Source organism: Rhinocladiella mackenziei (genome assembly GCF_000835555.1).
Source record: "Rhinocladiella mackenziei CBS 650.93 unplaced genomic scaffold supercont1.7, whole genome shotgun sequence".
NCBI classification, from domain to species: domain Eukaryota; kingdom Fungi; phylum Ascomycota; class Eurotiomycetes; order Chaetothyriales; family Herpotrichiellaceae; genus Rhinocladiella; species Rhinocladiella mackenziei.
Window position 1 is genome coordinate 463,322 of NW_013550598.1, and position 17,235 is coordinate 480,556.

General features: G+C 50.0%; 5 protein-coding genes across 5 annotated transcripts; 3 read left to right on the forward strand and 2 right to left on the reverse strand.

The window, feature by feature from the left end:
- Positions 1-80: 80 nt before the first annotated feature.
- Positions 81-715, reverse strand: Z518_08998 (uncharacterized protein; the record flags this gene model as incomplete). Its single annotated transcript, XM_013412955.1, has 3 exons — positions 81-242; positions 306-392; positions 446-715. 3 exons carry the CDS (start codon positions 713-715, stop codon positions 81-83), a joined length of 519 nt encoding a protein of 172 aa, XP_013268409.1.
- Positions 716-6,782: 6,067 nt separating this feature from the next.
- Positions 6,783-7,615, forward strand: Z518_08999 (uncharacterized protein; the record flags this gene model as incomplete). The annotated part of the gene is made up of 3 exons (XM_013412956.1): positions 6,783-7,109; positions 7,184-7,400; positions 7,458-7,615. 3 exons carry the CDS (start codon positions 6,783-6,785, stop codon positions 7,613-7,615), a joined length of 702 nt encoding a protein of 233 aa, XP_013268410.1.
- Positions 7,616-7,656: 41 nt separating this feature from the next.
- On the forward strand, positions 7,657-10,215 carry Z518_09000 (uncharacterized protein; the record flags this gene model as incomplete). Its single annotated transcript, XM_013412957.1, has 1 exon — positions 7,657-10,215. One exon carries the CDS (start codon positions 7,657-7,659, stop codon positions 10,213-10,215), a length of 2,559 nt encoding a protein of 852 aa, XP_013268411.1.
- Positions 10,216-11,514: 1,299 nt separating this feature from the next.
- On the reverse strand, positions 11,515-11,820 carry Z518_09001 (uncharacterized protein; the record flags this gene model as incomplete). The annotated part of the gene is made up of 1 exon (XM_013412958.1): positions 11,515-11,820. One exon carries the CDS (start codon positions 11,818-11,820, stop codon positions 11,515-11,517), a length of 306 nt encoding a protein of 101 aa, XP_013268412.1.
- A 2,322-nt stretch (positions 11,821-14,142) lies between these two features.
- Positions 14,143-16,315, forward strand: Z518_09002 (uncharacterized protein; the record flags this gene model as incomplete). The annotated part of the gene is made up of 10 exons (XM_013412959.1): positions 14,143-14,394; positions 14,450-14,502; positions 14,552-14,738; positions 14,783-15,014; positions 15,074-15,360; positions 15,411-15,511; positions 15,590-15,679; positions 15,738-15,858; positions 15,905-15,921; positions 15,976-16,315. 10 exons carry the CDS (start codon positions 14,143-14,145, stop codon positions 16,313-16,315), a joined length of 1,680 nt encoding a protein of 559 aa, XP_013268413.1.
- Between the last annotated feature and the right edge of the window lie 920 nt (positions 16,316-17,235).

Below are 17,235 nucleotides of genomic sequence, written 5' to 3' on the forward strand. Positions count from 1 at the left end.
CAATATAAGAGGTCCTCCCTTCTGATTTCAACCCCGATACACTCCCTTCCACATCAATTGCTAATATCAGCTGAAAGACTTCAGCTGGCACTTGCTCCGGTGTCGCCGACCCTTGGTGCGAGCCTACGAACCGAATACCGTAGTACGGCTATTCCACAACAGATATAAGGAATCCAGGGAATAGATCCTAAGCGAGACCAGATTAAAACGAGTCCTGATTTGACCAAGACTAGCAGGAGTCTCTGTTCGTCAGGGAATCAGATATTAGTATTGGTCGATATACAACATTGGCATTCTTTGCTTACCATTGCGATGCAACGGGCAAGATTTACGAAAATCGACCCACTCTGCAGCCTTTGTTTATCCGGTAAGAGTCCCCACGCAAGGCCAAGCTACATTCGTCAGTAATTGATCCTTGACCGTTCTTGGAGATTCTTCAACTCACCATGAGTAGAGGCGCAATAATCCAGCGGACGAACACGTCGACGAAGCTACCCTGTGGTGATGCCGGTCCAACGCTGTCAACAAGGTTGCCCAAGACAATGCCCACGATGGTGGAAAGGAAGATCCAGGGAACGAGGAGTCGCTCGCGCCAGTCGCGGCCTGCATATCCGGACTTCTTCTCCGCAGCTGGGTCGCCACGTTTCTCAGTATCTGCTGGGACCACCTCTCCCGCCTGACCATCCGCATAATCCGAAACAACGTGCTCATGCATCGAGTTGTCAAGAGAATCTAGCATTTTGTTCACGGCGTTCGACATAGGGAGTTTTCATGGTCCTTTGCACGATATAATCTCAAAGATGTGGGATTTGATTTGCTTGGTATCGGTGACATCCCAAATGAGCCACTGATATGATGTATTTAGTTTGCGGAAAGTGGGAGAGAAATATCGTACTTCCTTTATAGCCTTGCATTCTCTTTGTCCCCCGGCTCCTGGGCCAATCCATCTCGACGGATCAGATACAAGCGGTGACAAAGCCAAGACAGACGAGTTCGGTTCAAAACACTGTTGGTCCACACTGACTTGTTCAATCTTCCACGCGCCCGACAGGACGGAAAGAATTCGTCTACTTCCCTCGGAGCATCTGCCCCTTCCTGCCGCGACACAACCCAAGTTGTACTATTCTACTCCCGTATATTCTAAGCAGTCCAGGTGGCCTGATCAGGTCAATGGGCTATGGTAATCAAGATATTTTGGCCATTCTGTATAGAAGCATGGCGTGTTAGGTTAACGGTCTTCAACTCGTGCTCGTGTTGGAACGAAAGTACAAGGCCAGCCATAAGGGGCTTGTCCAGGTCCCCTGTCCTTGGCAGACGAGACACCAATTGCATTTGTCTAGTGACTAAGTGGCCCCCATGCTCTAGGCGATTGACCTTCCGATGCACCACCCGGTTTCCTCCTTATATGCTCCTTTTGCTCCCTCTTCCCTAGTTCGAAAAGCTAATCTCCAGACTCATTTTCACATGGGGACGTGTCATGCTTTGATGGCATAGATCTTGAATAAGCCCGACGAATTGCAAATGATTCCCGGTGGAGCAATGAACCTTTTGAAGCCACATTAAGGAATGCAAAGTCCGGTAGTGGATGCTCGGAAGTATGGTACCCTACCCACTTGGATTGACCGAGAACTGATGCCGTGGTGAGCATTGTGGATCCCCCTTGACCATGGGCCCGCAAGGGATGACAGCATAGTGTTGAAGATGACGGGTAATTGTTACTTCGACAGTGGTCGGACATTGGAAGATCGCAAAGTGTATATGGCAGCTGCAAGCGATACGATGGAAAGCAACAAGGCGGCATAATGAAGTATCCATGAGTCGAGAAAGAACTCCCAGGATTTCGTAAGCAGCCTCTCATCTTCATGTTCGTCTTTCTCATTACCACCGGATGCTTCTGTCCCGTTCGGCGAGGCCTGGGATGTGGTCAGGGAAGAGTTTTGCTTTGTTGGCTTCGAAGTCGAGCGTTTGAGGAATGACGAGGCTGCGTATTGCGGCGAACCACCTCATGGAACAACCCTGGAGCAGTGGCACTAGCCGTTGGCCCGAGGGCTCGCCAGTTGGGACATGTTCACCAAAGCATGTACTAGCAAGATGAGGGTTAAATCTGAATTACAAGCATTCGATAGGTATAATTGGTGCAGCGTATGGCAGGAACAACAAGGCTGAGGTAACGAGGTTGAACCCTGCAAAGCTGCACCCAAATGGACCCTCCGGGCATACGAAAGCGCAACACTAAGAACCCTTTCGCCTGAAAGGGGGCCACCTATGGGCACTATTCAGTGGCTCAAGAAAGAGGTACACTATGAGAGAGCAGACCTTTGTGCGATTTGAAAATCTAAAATGGGATGGAAACAGTGCCATCCAGCTTACTCTAGTAGCGTTGGCAGAATTGTACACACGGCCAAGGACTTACCGTTGGGCCCGCTTCCCCTAATCACGATGGGCGCGTGTTTGGATACTATTTGGCTTGAGAATCCGGCAGGAAGTCCTTGTGATATGCGCCGCAGGACGTCGGCCTATCGACGTAACTGAGAACAATGTAACTTTAGAGTAGAAACTGGCCAGTTACGAAACCCAGCTGTGACCCTTACACTCAAAAAAAGCCTGTCCTCAATGGGAACACTCCATACCCGGAAGGCCTTTGTCTCTGGTGATGTTGATCGACACCAGTTCACATTCGTCAGGACGTGAGTGCAAAATGGTGTTTCTGTGTTTGACGTGGACCTTTTCTCCCAGGCTGCATATTGACATCTCCTCATTGACCATGTTGTGCACCGCGAATAGGCATCTGAGGACTTGACCATTTTCAAGCTCAGGAAAATTTTTGGCACGTCTTCTTCCTCCCACTCGCCGTTTCTTTCATCTGGGGCGAGCGAGCGCAAGAGTAGCATACAGTTATCTCAAAGCGGGACAGGATATTGCTAACTTGTGTGTGCTTTTTCCTTGTTGACGAACGACCGTTTCAACATCACCATCCGAGGACATGACTTACAGATGAGGAAAGGAAAGGCCCCGAGAGTGGCCATGTCGCCATCGTCAATTCGATCATATGATGGGAGAATTGTGATTCTCGACTTAAACTGGAAATATCGAGTGAAAATCCATTCCTCTTGTACACGAAATAAGACCCAGCAACGCTGTTAGCGGAGGTCTTGCAAGTAAGGTGGCTTCGGCAGATAATGGAAATAGGGAGGAATAACTATGATTGTCAACGTTCTGAATGAGCCAAACTTTATTTGGCAACTTGGATTCGCCTCGATGAATTCCGAAAACACCTCAACCTGGTCGATTCTAATTCGTCAGCTCAGAGAGTTGAACAAAATAACACAAACCAGCCGTCAGAATAGCTAATCATAAAGGATTTTGAATTCTCCAAGCCTTGCTCCGACCACAGAATGGGATGATCGGGTACTGTACTCCGAAATCAAGTCCGGACCTCTGGTGATATCGAGGCTGATATTGGAAGCGACGAACGGTTGAGAAGACCATAACTGAGACACGGCCAGGACCTCTTTTGTTGATCATCTTTCCAGTGTCTTCTAGAGGATATGAGCCGTCAGTTCATCACTCAGTGGCTTAGCGAATCAATATGCGTGAATCCGTCCATCCCACCAACCCTGAACTCTCAGTTTAGTGAGAAATCCCAACTCGGTGGATCCATCTGCCCTTATGTCCCCCTCGTCAAGGTCCTCAAGGATCCTGTCAATGTAACGGCCAGCGGCACTTAAATGGAGTATATGCGCAATAGCGCAGTGTATGGCGAGTAACCGCGGAGAAGGATCAATCGTTCGGGTGTCAGTTAGGAAAAGGGTACGATCGACGGGGAAGATCTGATGGCGTAAAATGCCCGTGCGTGTCGAGTCAATTCGGTATGTATAGGCTGACTGTCCGGGGGTTCAAAAGTAGACTTGGAAATTACCAAGGAGTCGATGGAAATCATGTGTCAGAGTAATTGCATTGCTTGGGCGATCGATGTCAGCGCCTTCGATTAATCGGAGTGCGCATACTCATAGGTGAGGCGAACGAGAGTGATCTGTTTGTATGGCGCCTTGTCCCGCAAAGGTTCGCAAGCTTCGATGACAGCGTTAAAAATACGCGTTGCCTGGTCTCCTTCTTCGGAACTCAGCTGCTGAGTGGGTGCAATCAGATCGATCACTCTTCCAGGGACGTTTGATGGCGAAGATGAGGTAGGCGAATTGACATCTTTATCAAGATGCATCTGTCGACGTCGACGTTCAACGTCACGTGACCAACACCGGATTCGTCAATTTGGGGTTTTATGAGTCTAACTACGAATAGAGGAACACGAGGCCGCTTTATATCTCGGGCAAGGCCCTTGCCCACGGAAAACAATGCCGGTCCGACCCGCAGCGGCGCACTACGCAGGTATCCAACAGCAATGACAACAGCGTCGGCGTTCTTGGAGCTTCTCAATGAAATTCGAATTCAAATCTGGGGTCTTATTTTTGCCCACCAACGTGTTGTGCTTACGAAATATGCAGGTATACTCCACTGGGAGGCTGTTTGCGTGGGCTGCCGCCTTCCAACCGCCCTTGACATGCAGGCAAATCTACAATGAAGCGAGTCACATTTTGCAATCATTCTTCACATTACACACGAGAGAGTATAATTGAACAATGCCATTCATCAGAATGCCTTTACCCATCATCAACGACACGGTGCAAACGGTAGGGTTCGGGGCCCACCTTCATGAGACGAATAGATTGCCATGGATGGAAAGCATCATCCAGGTTGGAGGATCTTTTCCTGATCTTCAGCAATTTACCATACACACCCTCATGCGTGTAGGACCGAGAGAGGATTGATTGATTGAATCTATCTGTTGCGGTGCACGTGACTGGGCCAGTCCTAATATGGACTGCCAACAATGCGCCCTTCAGACGGTCACGAGAAGTTGATCGATTCCATCTCTGTTGAAGATGTTGTAGCGGCGGAAAGCGAATGTATGAGCTAACTGGAACTATCTGCCGAGGGTGGCCGCTTTACTTACATATGATCCGTAAACGAATGTAACCTAGAGTTCTTGGCAGAAACTCGAAAGGAGCCCAGTTCACGTGATCCAGCCTTGCTAGCGAGGCTGTAGTTCTGAGAAGGAAAAAAAAACTTCCTGCTCTTCGTGATCATGGTTCCAGCAGCATACAAGACCAGATTGTAACGCACGACCGGAATTCGATCTCCCGCGGAGGGTGAGCGATGTTCGGTCCCGATCCGAACTCGAGGTACGCCGCGGACTTTGAAGTAGAGGATTAAATCTTTTCGCAATTTTCTTACCTCTTCGTCTGAAATTTCAGCTGGATCTCGCCATTTTCACGCCGCATGATAAGGCCCAACTTTCCCGGGTATCCTCAGGCCTCCAAGCGAGCATTTGCAGTCAGCCTCGATTACACTACTCATTTTATCTCTCTCCACCCTTTTGACTCACGCCAAAGATAATCACCACTTACCTTGCTCTTTGTGGCATGCATTTGATGGATTGGTGTGGCCCACTGACGAAGACTTGTCGCCTTATCTCGACTGCGTCTGATCTACTCCAGTCGGGAGCGGGGGCCTGCTGGGGATCACGGCCGAGGTATAAGCAACAATCAGGGAAGGTCTTTGCGACAAGCGGACTCAGGGGCAGCCGATCTAGGAGTCCACAATAATACAAGGAGTTGGGTATGGATGTGAGGCCGAAATGCTTCGTCGCAGTGGTAATTTCGGTCGTTTGCAAGCTTCATCCATCCTAAAAACATCAAAAGAGTTCGAACTAAGGGTGCATAAACAGGTGTATATTGTAGTACACTGTTTGGTGGCGTCCCATCACGATTAGCCTCGACGCGTCCTGTTGAGCTGGGAAGCATGTCAAGCCTCTACGAAGTTCCATCGAGACAATACGGTGGAACTACATAACGAGCACTTTCCAGTCCCAGAAAATTATCTTCCAGTCCACCGGAGGTAGGACACGCTGTTAACCAGGATAGACAATGCGAAAGGCTAGTTCGGACTCATTCTGTAGTCTCGAACGGGCTATCCAGTGGGGGTAAGTCAAACCCGTTGAAAGTGATAGTTTTGTCAAGAAGGATCGGGGTATTTTGTTGAACAACCGGGGGTTGTCATTTGGTGGCACATCTTGGGAATGGTTTGCAGCGCCAGAATGGCCGATCATTTTCAAGCCTGAATGTGGAACACCGACAAGCCGTGTGATTCGGCATCCAATTTCCAGTTGGGGTAATGTGTAGGTATGGTCTGGACCGCTATTGGCTTGGCCTGTGCAGTCACTAGAGGGAAAGGGGGAGCTGAATCACGGTAAAAAGGGGTATCGAAGAGTCCCTAAATTTCGAACATTAGAATAGATTCCGGAGTAGATCCCCCTTCGCGCACATCTATTAGCGATAAGTTGGAACTCGTTGCTAGCGATAAACTACGGGTCGTAACTCGATCCGTATGCTTGTAAACTACTAATTGCGAGCAACGGACCATGAATCTGTGGACATGAAGATTCTGGAACGTCGTGTTGAGAGATGTTTAAAAATGTAAGATGCAAGGATAAGAATACGAAGTCGTTGGGTTGGGGGAACTGTTAATCTGTCGTTCTTTGTCCGTAAATGCGTGGGCATAAGTGTAGCAAGGAAAAAGCAACATCTGTAGCAGCACGAAGAAAAGGGGGAAGAGAGTCTTTGGCCCACGCCTACAAATGCGGGACACGCCTCCCTCTTCCCTACGCTTTTTTCATTCCTTACTACTGTACAGTTCGTGCACGTGTCCTCCACTCGCTAACGTCCATGCACAAACCTAGCGAGGGTATCCACAGTGATGCCTGGAATGACGCACTTCAACGGCTAGATTCCTTGGACGCGAGGAAGCAAAAGGCTTACGACAACCTGTCCGATGCACAGAAAGGTGTCCTGCGATCGTCCACCGATGCCGGGGCGATTGGAAAGCTGCTACTCTCAACCATCGATAGAAATAAATCTGTGAAGCGGCTTCTCAAATTCAATTCCGCCGCTTTGCAGCCCTTTTATCAGTTTGAAAAATCATTCTCTCAAGCTGCGCAGGCGAATGCGGCGATAGTGAGCCCTGTCTGGTCGCCCATCTTGCTCGTTCTACAAGTAAGTTGGGCGCATCTTGGCTCCAGCACTGCCCCTCCACTCCCCTCCTTCATAACTCTACTGACATCGTAAAGTGTACAATCAACGTCGCCGAAGGCTTCGCCAAAATATATGGAACGCTCAATACCATCCTGGATAGACTGCTTCGAATTGATGAATATGAAAAGCTATACTGCTCGCCCAGGGATTCAAGCCGAAGTAAGCTCGTGCAGATGGCCCTGACGAGGTTCTACGGCGACGTGATCGAATTCTGTTTACTCGCTGTTGCCCACTACAATAGATCTGCCCTAAGTAAGTGTGAGAAAATTCACCGATCACCTCGTTTTAACTGAAAATTTCATCGGTCAGAATCGCTGGCTCGAGGTCTCGTCACGACTTTTGACGGAGACTTCAAGGAAGTCATGGACAATTTGGAAACCCACATGAATGAGTTAAGCTGGGTCGCTAATCTGGCCGACAAACATCAGCAGAAGCAGCACATGAAAGGTTGTGAAGGTGATATCTGAACGAATTCTCAGCCTACTAACCAAGGTGAATAGAAGAAATAATGCTGAGGATACGAAGTCAGCTGAACCCTATTAGTTCGAAGGAAAACTATCAGCATCACAAGGAAGGAATTGTTCCAGGAACCTTTGAATGGTTTCTGAAGACCCCTGAATTCATGAATTGGGTGTCTTCGTCAGGTTCATCGTTGCTGATGGTTCAGGGCCGTCCGGGGTGTGGAAAATCCGCGTTATCATCCATCATTTTCGACCGACTGTGCGAAATACGACCTCCTGGCGGACAAGTATTCTTGTTTTTTGGCGGCCCTACATGTCCTATTACTGCATGTATCAGGAGTCTAATGTTCTGGCTCCTAGAGAACGTTGGGCTCGACATCAGCTCACTGGACAACTTGTCCAAATCGGGGGTGGGCTCGGCTTCATCGGTCAAAGTGTTATTCGAGGCAATTCGACAACCGCTTTATCAGATGGTAGCCGCGATCTCACCACTATTTTGCATTATCGACGGGGTTGATGAGTGCACTGCTCATGAGCGGGAGCGTCTCCATCTATTGGACGAGCTCGAGAAGCTGGTCAAGGCCACCCCGACCATCAAAGTGTTCGTGACCTGTCGTGTCGATGAATTCGTCTCTCCGGCCAATATTCCCAGTGATTGGACGGTTGTCAATATCCGGCCGTCGGACGTGAGCCCAGATATACGAAAAGTTACAGAGACATGGGTTACCGCGTCCCCCGATCTGAATGCAAATGCGACCAACATTACGGAAAGATTGGTTCAAAATTCACAAGGCACGTTTTTGTGGGTCAAATTGATGATGGAGGAATTGAAGGGGTGCGGTCCCGGGCCAAACGAGGCTGACCGAATATTACGGAGTCTCCCTCGAGCGCTATCAGAACGTTACCATCAGCTCATTCAGCGCCGGTACGACTCGCTGAACTCGAACCAATGGGAGCGCTTTGCAAAGACACTCTGGTGGCTGGCGTTAGCTCCGCGGCCACTCACCGTCGACGAGATCCTCGCCGCGAGACCTGTGATGAGTGGTGCGTCATTCCAAGACGACGAGGGGAATTACGACAAAGACGGAGAGATTCGACGTCTTCGTGAAGACTGTGGTGCGCTGGCGACCATTCACCAGGACGGCACGGTGGAGCTCGTACACAAGTCATTTGCCGATTTCCTGATTCGAGAGCAGGGGACTCCATCCAGCTCGTCTGGGGTTGGTTCGATCTGTCGAGATGTCTGTGATGTTCACTACGAATTGTCGTCCATCTGTCTTGATTACCTTCTACACGGCATTGATGAACAAGGGTGGCAGGCGGCACGCGAAAATACAGATCCCTCTCGCTACGGCCTATTGAAGTACGCATCTCAGTTTTGGGTTCACCACGTATGTCTTTCTGGGACGCCGGGACTGCGTCAGGATCTGGTCAAGAAGGTCGCCACATTCCTCGGCACTTGGCCGGGGAAGGAATGGTTCCTGGCTTACAAACGTTCTGTTGGATCCTCCTGGTTGGGAAGCATGCAGGTCGACCAACACCGTCTTACCACATGGCTGTCATCTGGGAGCCAATACTCCGGGTATCACGTTTCGTCAGATATCGGCAACTTCGTTCTCTCCATTGCTCGGAGGAGTGCCGCCGAAGTGGAGGATAATTCGAGCAGTAGTGAGCCCAGCATCGAGAAGCTCTATACCGCCGGCTTTGTCTGCCTAAAGCAAGGTTTGCTCGATGAAGCCGAAAAGTGGCTGAACCGTGCCCTGGATATGTCCAAAGCCGCCCATGGATTCGACAGCAATATGTCTCTCAACATACTCAAGGAAATGGCAGATCTTCGCGAGCAACAAGCACGACTTGAAGATGCCGAAACCTTACTAGAACAAGTGCTCGCGATCGAACGGGATATGTATGACGGCAAACGTATTTCTGCTGATATTCTGGAGACGATGAATCAGTTAGGGTTCATTTACCAAGAACAGGGGAAGCTCAGACTCGCCGAAGAGAGGCACTTGATCACCTTGTTAATGTGTGAGGAAGAACTTGGTGACAAGAGTCTCACCGCTCTGAGGACGAAGAATCATCTAGCCATCGTGGCCCGGAACCAAGGAAATCTCCAGAAAGCTGAAGATTTGCATAAGAAGGTCCTCAAGGACCGTGAAGATATCTTGGGCAAAGACCACCCGGCGGTACTACAGGTCGTGAATCACCTGGCAATCGTCCACCGCAAGCAGCACAAATTCGAAGAAGCCAATGAAGAGTACCGGAGGGCATTGGTAGGTCGGGAGCATACCTTGGGGCCCGACCATCCCACGACGCTGAATACCGCCTACAGTATCGGGGTCCTCTGTGAGCAACAAAATCGGTTCGATGAAGCCAGAATGTGGTACCGCAGGGTATTGACGGGAAGGAGGAAGAAGCTGGGTACGAAACATCCCAAGACAGTGGAGGTGACGCAAACGCTGAAGTCACTACGGCGGAGATTGCACTTTCATCTCATGGTCCAGGACGTTGCCGAGCAATGCTGGTGGATTCTGTTGGCGTACATTCTCCGCCTCTGGAGATTTTTATTTCGTCGTTCAAGAGGGGATCGTCCACTACATTCATAGTTGGCTCTCGACATGATCTGCGGACGGGCCTAAACAAAGCATTGGTTCATCAGCAAAGATCATATCCGGATCTGTAAATGTATCATCTCAATTCGCAGGAATGGGCGGGGGATCAATACGCAGTGAGAGGCGCATCTGACGAATGTTGCTGCGACTAAGGGGAAGCCACCAAAGTTGTTTTGGTTTTGAGGAAAAGCATACTGGGTTCCGAAGTTTACGGAAAGTCTCGCTCGTCCTTCACCATACGGTATGATTGATGGAGATGTTATGGACCGGATAGTCGGTCGAGATTGCAAGTATTCGAGACGTATGTTCCACAGTAAAGGTCGCCGCAAAATGAGCCACTGATTACCTCGCCTTCCCACGCATGATCCCACGGTCGCTGGCCGGGCTGTAGCTATATTTGTGGGGCGGGATCCAAGTTCCGTGGTGGGTCGATGTAATGAGGAAATTCCATTATATTGTATTAGGCTCGCGGCGCATGGACTTGAACCAGTAGATTCCAGACTGCGGATTGCGAAGCCACAGAAGCATGGCTGCCGACTGCTGCCAGGTACCGTTAACTTCGTCAGCCATGCGGTTTTTCTTTTCTCATCTTCGCCAGAAATTGCTGCCCTTATCAAACGAGAAGCGGAAGTTTCACACTTCCGTATGTCGAAATGGCAACTATCCCTGAGTCAGTTATTCAACCTCCAGGAGAATGTCCAAGCCAAGTGGGGACGGAAGAGAATACAAAAAAAGAAAAACATTATAAAACTCTCGTTTAGAGGAACATTCCTCCGCGGAGTCTAACAAGGAGAATATTGATCCTCGTTACAATTCGATACGACCACAACGTGTCGGTCTGCCACCCCCGGCAGATAGGTTGAGCTAACTCATACATTCTCTTCACGCCGCTACAACCACACAACTTTGATATGACCGGGTTGCCATGTTGGTGCTCGAAGCAGTACATTGGTCAGAGTGGACGACGACGGACTTCTATGTAGATTCGCCGAATACAGCCCGTCTCATACAACACCTCTTCACATACTTTCAACCAGAAAAGGAACGTCACAAGATCCGAGACAGCGAGGGAAAGGGGCATCAGGGGAGAAAGTGATCCCGAGATTGACATCGTCCCACACGTCTTGCTCGAGTCTGAGCCAACGAGAGATAAAGTCAGATACCATCCAGCGCAATGGCAATTTGGGTCGCATGAACAAGCGATCCATACAATCCTTCTGTGCGTTCCATTCAACCCAATTCATCATCAATGGGATCCTTGCTGAACTTCCAATGCCACCGTCCATCACAAGGTTAGAATGTAGCTCCGAAATCCATCGAATAACCCGTCATGTGGTGTGTGTCACCTCGTCGTTTGGACTTCGGCTTTGAATTCGATGGAACAGACTCGGCTCCCGTGCTAGATTTCTTTCTTAGCTCGGTGGCATTCTCAGCATCATTTCCCTTGCTGCCATCATCAATATAGGGTTGCGAGCTCTTTCTGCTCCACTTTCGCTCCTTGGTCACATCGTAGAGGACTTCGCTGTTCCGCGCCTCAGCAGACTGAGATATGCGGATCGGTTGTTGGGTTGGATCGTCGATTTTGGTATTAAAGCACATGGTGATATCGTTGGGCGACCTCTATAGCGAAAGAGCTCCGCTGAGAGGGACTGTCAGATATGTCTGCTGAAGTCGAGAGCTTCCCGCGACGTGATGTCGCAATCCGAAGACTCGAGTCGGACAGGTATTTGCAAGCACAGAGATGTTTGATATACTACCCTTTCACGTTCAATAACTTATTAGTCCTTCCTCTCATATACGATCACTCGCGGGTATGGCTATCTGCGCTGCGCGGTTGCGGGCGGAGAGAATTGGAGGGGTGCGAAAATAAAAATTGATTTGCGAATACGACGATGGTGGGCATTAGCAGCTATCAGCGGGGGGAAGAGAACGCCTTTCTGTCATTTTGGAGAACTGGCCTGGGTTATCCTCTGGCTGTTTCGTCAGTTAGCGAGGATAAAAATAGTGGACGAGAAGCTCGTGGCTGATAGAGGGGAGATGTCGAGGTCACGATCAATTTCGTTGGAAGAAAAAAGGTCAATGGTTAATCCGGCAGGCGTCCTGGAGTTTGGAGCGGGCGAATCATGCAGAGCCCCACAACTCCTAATTCGCCCTAACATCTCAAGTTCACCTCCCTCCATTCAATTGCCCACCCCCATCATTTTTCTTTTGTTCCCGGCTTGCTTCGAATCTACAGTACGTCAAGTCCGCCTTACCACTTGGACATTGCCTTCTTCTTGGCCTTGTCTCTGCTGCAACCGCCGGCTTGATGGCCAAAATCGGTCTAGATCTCATCGCTTCCTCCCACCACCATGACCCTTACCGTCTCTCGAGATCTACTCTATTCTTCGAGGATTCGATGCCTCCCCAGGTTTGTTGAGCTTCTCGTACGCACGACTCCAACATTCTCGCAGTATGAACCGGGATGCCTACCAAATTTCCACTCATCGTAGAGTCCATGGCCCGGGGAGCGACTGAAGTATGACGCAGGAGAGACGTGGTGGTCCAAAGACCATCCGTTTCTGAGTGTCCTGGCGTGCATCATGGATATGTATGCCGCAAGGATGAACCGTTCATGATAGAAGTCAGAGAGAGCTGTCAGCCCATACGTTTTCTCTTCCTCAGAGAGTCTTGATCACTTCCTCGACACGATCATCTTGAATCCTGGTTCAAAGCCCACCTCACCACCCAACAAATTCTCCCTCGGGACCTGGACTTCGCCCAATTCAATAAAAGTACATCCGCTGGCTGAGACACCTGAATTGGGCAATGGCCTTCTGGACACACCGGGTGCATCCAAACGGGATACTTAACACCGAAAGACCTGCGACTCCAGACTCTTCTGAGCCCCGTCCGCACCGCTGCCATTATGAAATCGTACCACAAAGTATTCGTGACCCATTTCTTACTCTCATTCACCTGAAAGAATTCCCGTCAGATGATAGAGTCGCGCTGGTTCGGATGTTTGTGACGTCGCTTCCAGCTGGACCTCTGGGAGTGAGCGATATGACAATCGAGGGCAATTTTCATGCGTGTCCTCCCATCGGGCTCGGTGATCCCTTGATACCCCTCGAATCTCCCCTCGCAGGGCTCGAGGAAGGAATTCCTCTTTTTGGCCTTTCATTCCAAAGTCGACAATCGGAGGCACAACCAATTGAGTTTTTCCTCCGATCAGACTCCAAAGAACTCCAATGTAGCCGACCTTCGATAAACTCGTCAATCAGAATAACGTCGTGAAAGCAATTCCACTCCTGAGGGAGGGATATTGGCAGGTAGACGCTGCCACAAAAGCCCTAGTTTAGCATGACGCTGAAATACTTCTGTCGGGACATGGCTTGACAATTCCCATTCTTCGGCACTCGGTGCCAGATATATCTCGACATAGTCACTGACGAAAGCCCTCCGTTGTCGATGGGAATGTGGTGATGATTGTGGGTTATACCATGTTGGTTCAGCAGAGGGACGGTCGACCCAAACGAGTCCATGATTGACTAATGTTAGCCGCTTTTATTTGGTACTTGCCCGGGGGGACGTATGCTTTAGGGCATTCTTGAGATTACCGACGAGGCCCTGACCCGCAACGCGTCGAGGATTTCTGACTCGACTAACCGAGGTCAGTGGTGCGGAGGATTCGCCCTCGAGTTTGGGGAAATTTGAGGTGTGGCTTCATTGCTACCCGAATGAAACACGGAGGCGCATGAGGCTTCTCTGTTTTATTTTCTTCTTTTTCCCTTCGATCTCAGGGTTGCCCAAGCCATTTCCTGAATTATACTGAAGGATGCTCGGACCGGCATTGTGATCCTGGCCAAGGTGGATGTTATAACAGATGTGCTCTACGCGCCGAAGTCAGCTGTCGATCTGGACTCGAGTCGATTGGAAAGAATGGTCTTCCGACCTACGGTCGGGCAGTATTGCCCTATCGGTCTGGACGACCAGATCACGGTCCCTCAACTGATGACAAAGTACAACCCCGATAATGTGCCAGCTGACAAGGTTGTCCATATTGATACCATTGCCGACAAAAGCATAACGTATGGCGGTCTGCGAGAACAAGCCAGCAAGTGTGCATGGGGACTGAAATATCGGTTGGGTGTGACCGAGGGAGATAGATTGCTGGTCCTGGTTCCCAACTCGGTACGTCAAGGGGGAACCATGACCAACGCTCGGTTCCAAACTAAAACGAGTGCAGACTGATTTTGTCATTCTTTGCCATGCCACTCTTTGGATGGGAGGAGTGTTCTCGTATGCCTTAATGCGATTGACGAAGCAAGACTCTAACACATAGCAACAGACCGCTCAATCCATCGTCGATGGCGAAGGATGTGGCACATGCAATATCCCTGGTTCAGCCCACTCATATCGCCGTCGAGCCCAGCAAGCTAGACACCGTCAATGCCGCAATCCAGCAACTGGGCTGTCCAGGCAAATCGATCCCAACAGTCTTCACGGTCCTCAAACGATGGGGGGGCCTCAAGTTGGTAAGTGGACTTCTTTGATGGCGACTCAAGCTCATTCCCTGTAGTTTCCCGACGACGTTGCCGGTCACACCTCCGAGGAAATGCTCCCGCCATACGATCTGGGCGGCCAGTCGACGAAGAAGGCCACGGCGGTGATTGTATACTCGTCGGGTACGACGGGGAAGATCAAGGGAGTCCAACTGTCACATTATAATCTTGTTTCCAATGTCATTCAACAACGGATCTCTGTACCGTTGCTTCTCCATCATGCCTCCCGAGAAGTGTTCTTTCCTCCTTGTACGAAATATATTCCCCACGCCCATGGCTGACTCGAGGTGCTAACGAGACATGTCCAGATTGTCACATCTATGGAATGGGCGTGGTGGTTCTCAACAGTATGTGGGTGGGCGCATTCACGTGTGCTCTACCGGCGTTTGACCTCAAGCTGTTTTGCCAAAAGATGGCCGAGTATAAGGCCACATGGGCTCACATCGTCCCCCCTGTGGCGGTTCAACTGGCCAATTCAGATATTGCCGCGCAATACGATCTCTCATCACTAAAAACTTTGCTTATTGCGGCAGCGCCGACCAAGAGATCTCTCCAGATGAGGCTGAAAGAAAGATTCGGTGTTGATACCAGGGTTGTGCAAGGTGAGATATGGATTTGGACGAGGCCGGAGTGGTCGCTGACAAGAAAGGCTTCGGCATGTCTGAATGTTCTCCCACAGTGATGCTGCAGAGTCCGTTAGATGATGAGCACAACATTGGGACAGTTGGGAGAGTCATTTGTGGAACGTATGTCAAGCCTATTGGCTCGGAGGGATGCCCTCTCCCCTTTCTATCAGAATGGCGGACTGATGAACTTATGGACAGGGAGGTTCGATTGGTTGACCCCGTCACGTTCAAAGATGTTCCACGAGGCCAAGAGGGCGAATTATGGGTGAAAGGCCCTCAAACAATGATGTAAGGCGGTGACAGGGTGTTCAACCTTCGAGGCATGGGCGTGCTTATCTATACTTAGGGGATATTTCAACAACGAAGAAGCAACTCGAGAGACATATGTAGGCGAGTGGCTTAGAACAGGAGATATCATGCGTGTGGATGAAAATGACAATTTTTGGGTCACGGACAGACTGAAAGAGGTATGCTCTCGGCATTGAGCACAGAAGCTCGCTGACCCATTCGCAGTTGATCAAGTATAAAGGGTAAGTCCGGGGATTAATTTGGGGAAGAGCATCGAACACACTCACCGTGGTTAGCTTTCAAGTCCCACCGTCCGAGCTCGAAGATCTGCTCTTGAAACACCCTTCCGTGACCGATGCGGCAGTGACATCGATCTACTCCGACGCCGAAGCTACGGAGCTGCCCATCGCCTATGTTACCCTACCACCAGAGACAGCTTCATTGGGGACAGACCAGAGACAAACCCTCCTGGATGAGATTCGGGAGTGGGCAGACAAGCAAGTGGCAGGATATAAGAAACTGCGAGGGGGGTTGTGGGAGTTGAATCCATTGCCGAAAACGCCGTCCGGGAAGATCCTCAGAAGGGAATTGCCGTGCAAGAAGAGACAGAATGAGGGAGGAGTTTCCAAGCTATGATCGAGATGGACGGATACAGTATATTCCCCTTGTTGAACGGTTGCGAAAATGAAAGTATTATTTTTCCCACTAGACTCAGTTAGGGCTGATTCCGGACCCACATGCAACGCAAAAGTCAGGTGTTTCGTCAAATGTTTGTTGGAGCATGAAAACCCACGGAAGGCTGAATTCGGAAGGCCAGCTCCCCGAACTGGGCAATGTCTACTAGTTATTGATTTCCTTGCGCGGGGTCTCCGCATTCCTTGAGCTTGTTTACACAGCGGTTCGCATGAGCATCCAAACCCAGACCTGGATTTACTCGGATATGGCTCTTAGGGCCCGCCAGTGCCACATCCACCATTGATCTTACTGGCATCCCTGTACAGCTCTTCCTTCTTACTCGAATTCACTTGGCCGGATTCGTCCAGGTCAGTTCCGCTAAACACCATCGATATGATTGGCCCAGGTCTGCCGAGCGGAGGAACATCACGCGGACTTGGCGCCAAGCCGGGTAATCCTTCGTCTTCTCCAATTTCCAGCCGGTAGAGGTACGCATCGTCCACGCTTTAGCTTGTCATTGAAAAAACCTTATTGATAGGCCTCGTTCGGAAGATAACTCACTCAGAACAACTAGGTCCCGTAAATTATACTAAAGGTAAAGATGACGGGCAAGCAGATAGGTACTGGGAAGCACCCGCTATTCATGCCGAAGCTTGTACCCTCCATCGTTATCTCGCTGACATTTCTGCAGGACTTTGACAATTGACTTTTTCGAACAGCACTATCAAAGAGCCTTCTCGAAGTAAGATTCGATTTTGGTATTTCCGGCATTGGACAGTCCGCCGAGCTCGTCCGACGCGGCCACAGATTTCACTCGAGAAATCTTTGACGTGGTTGGCCACTTTTGAAGCAACAACCTCCTTGGAAATGTGTGGTACCGG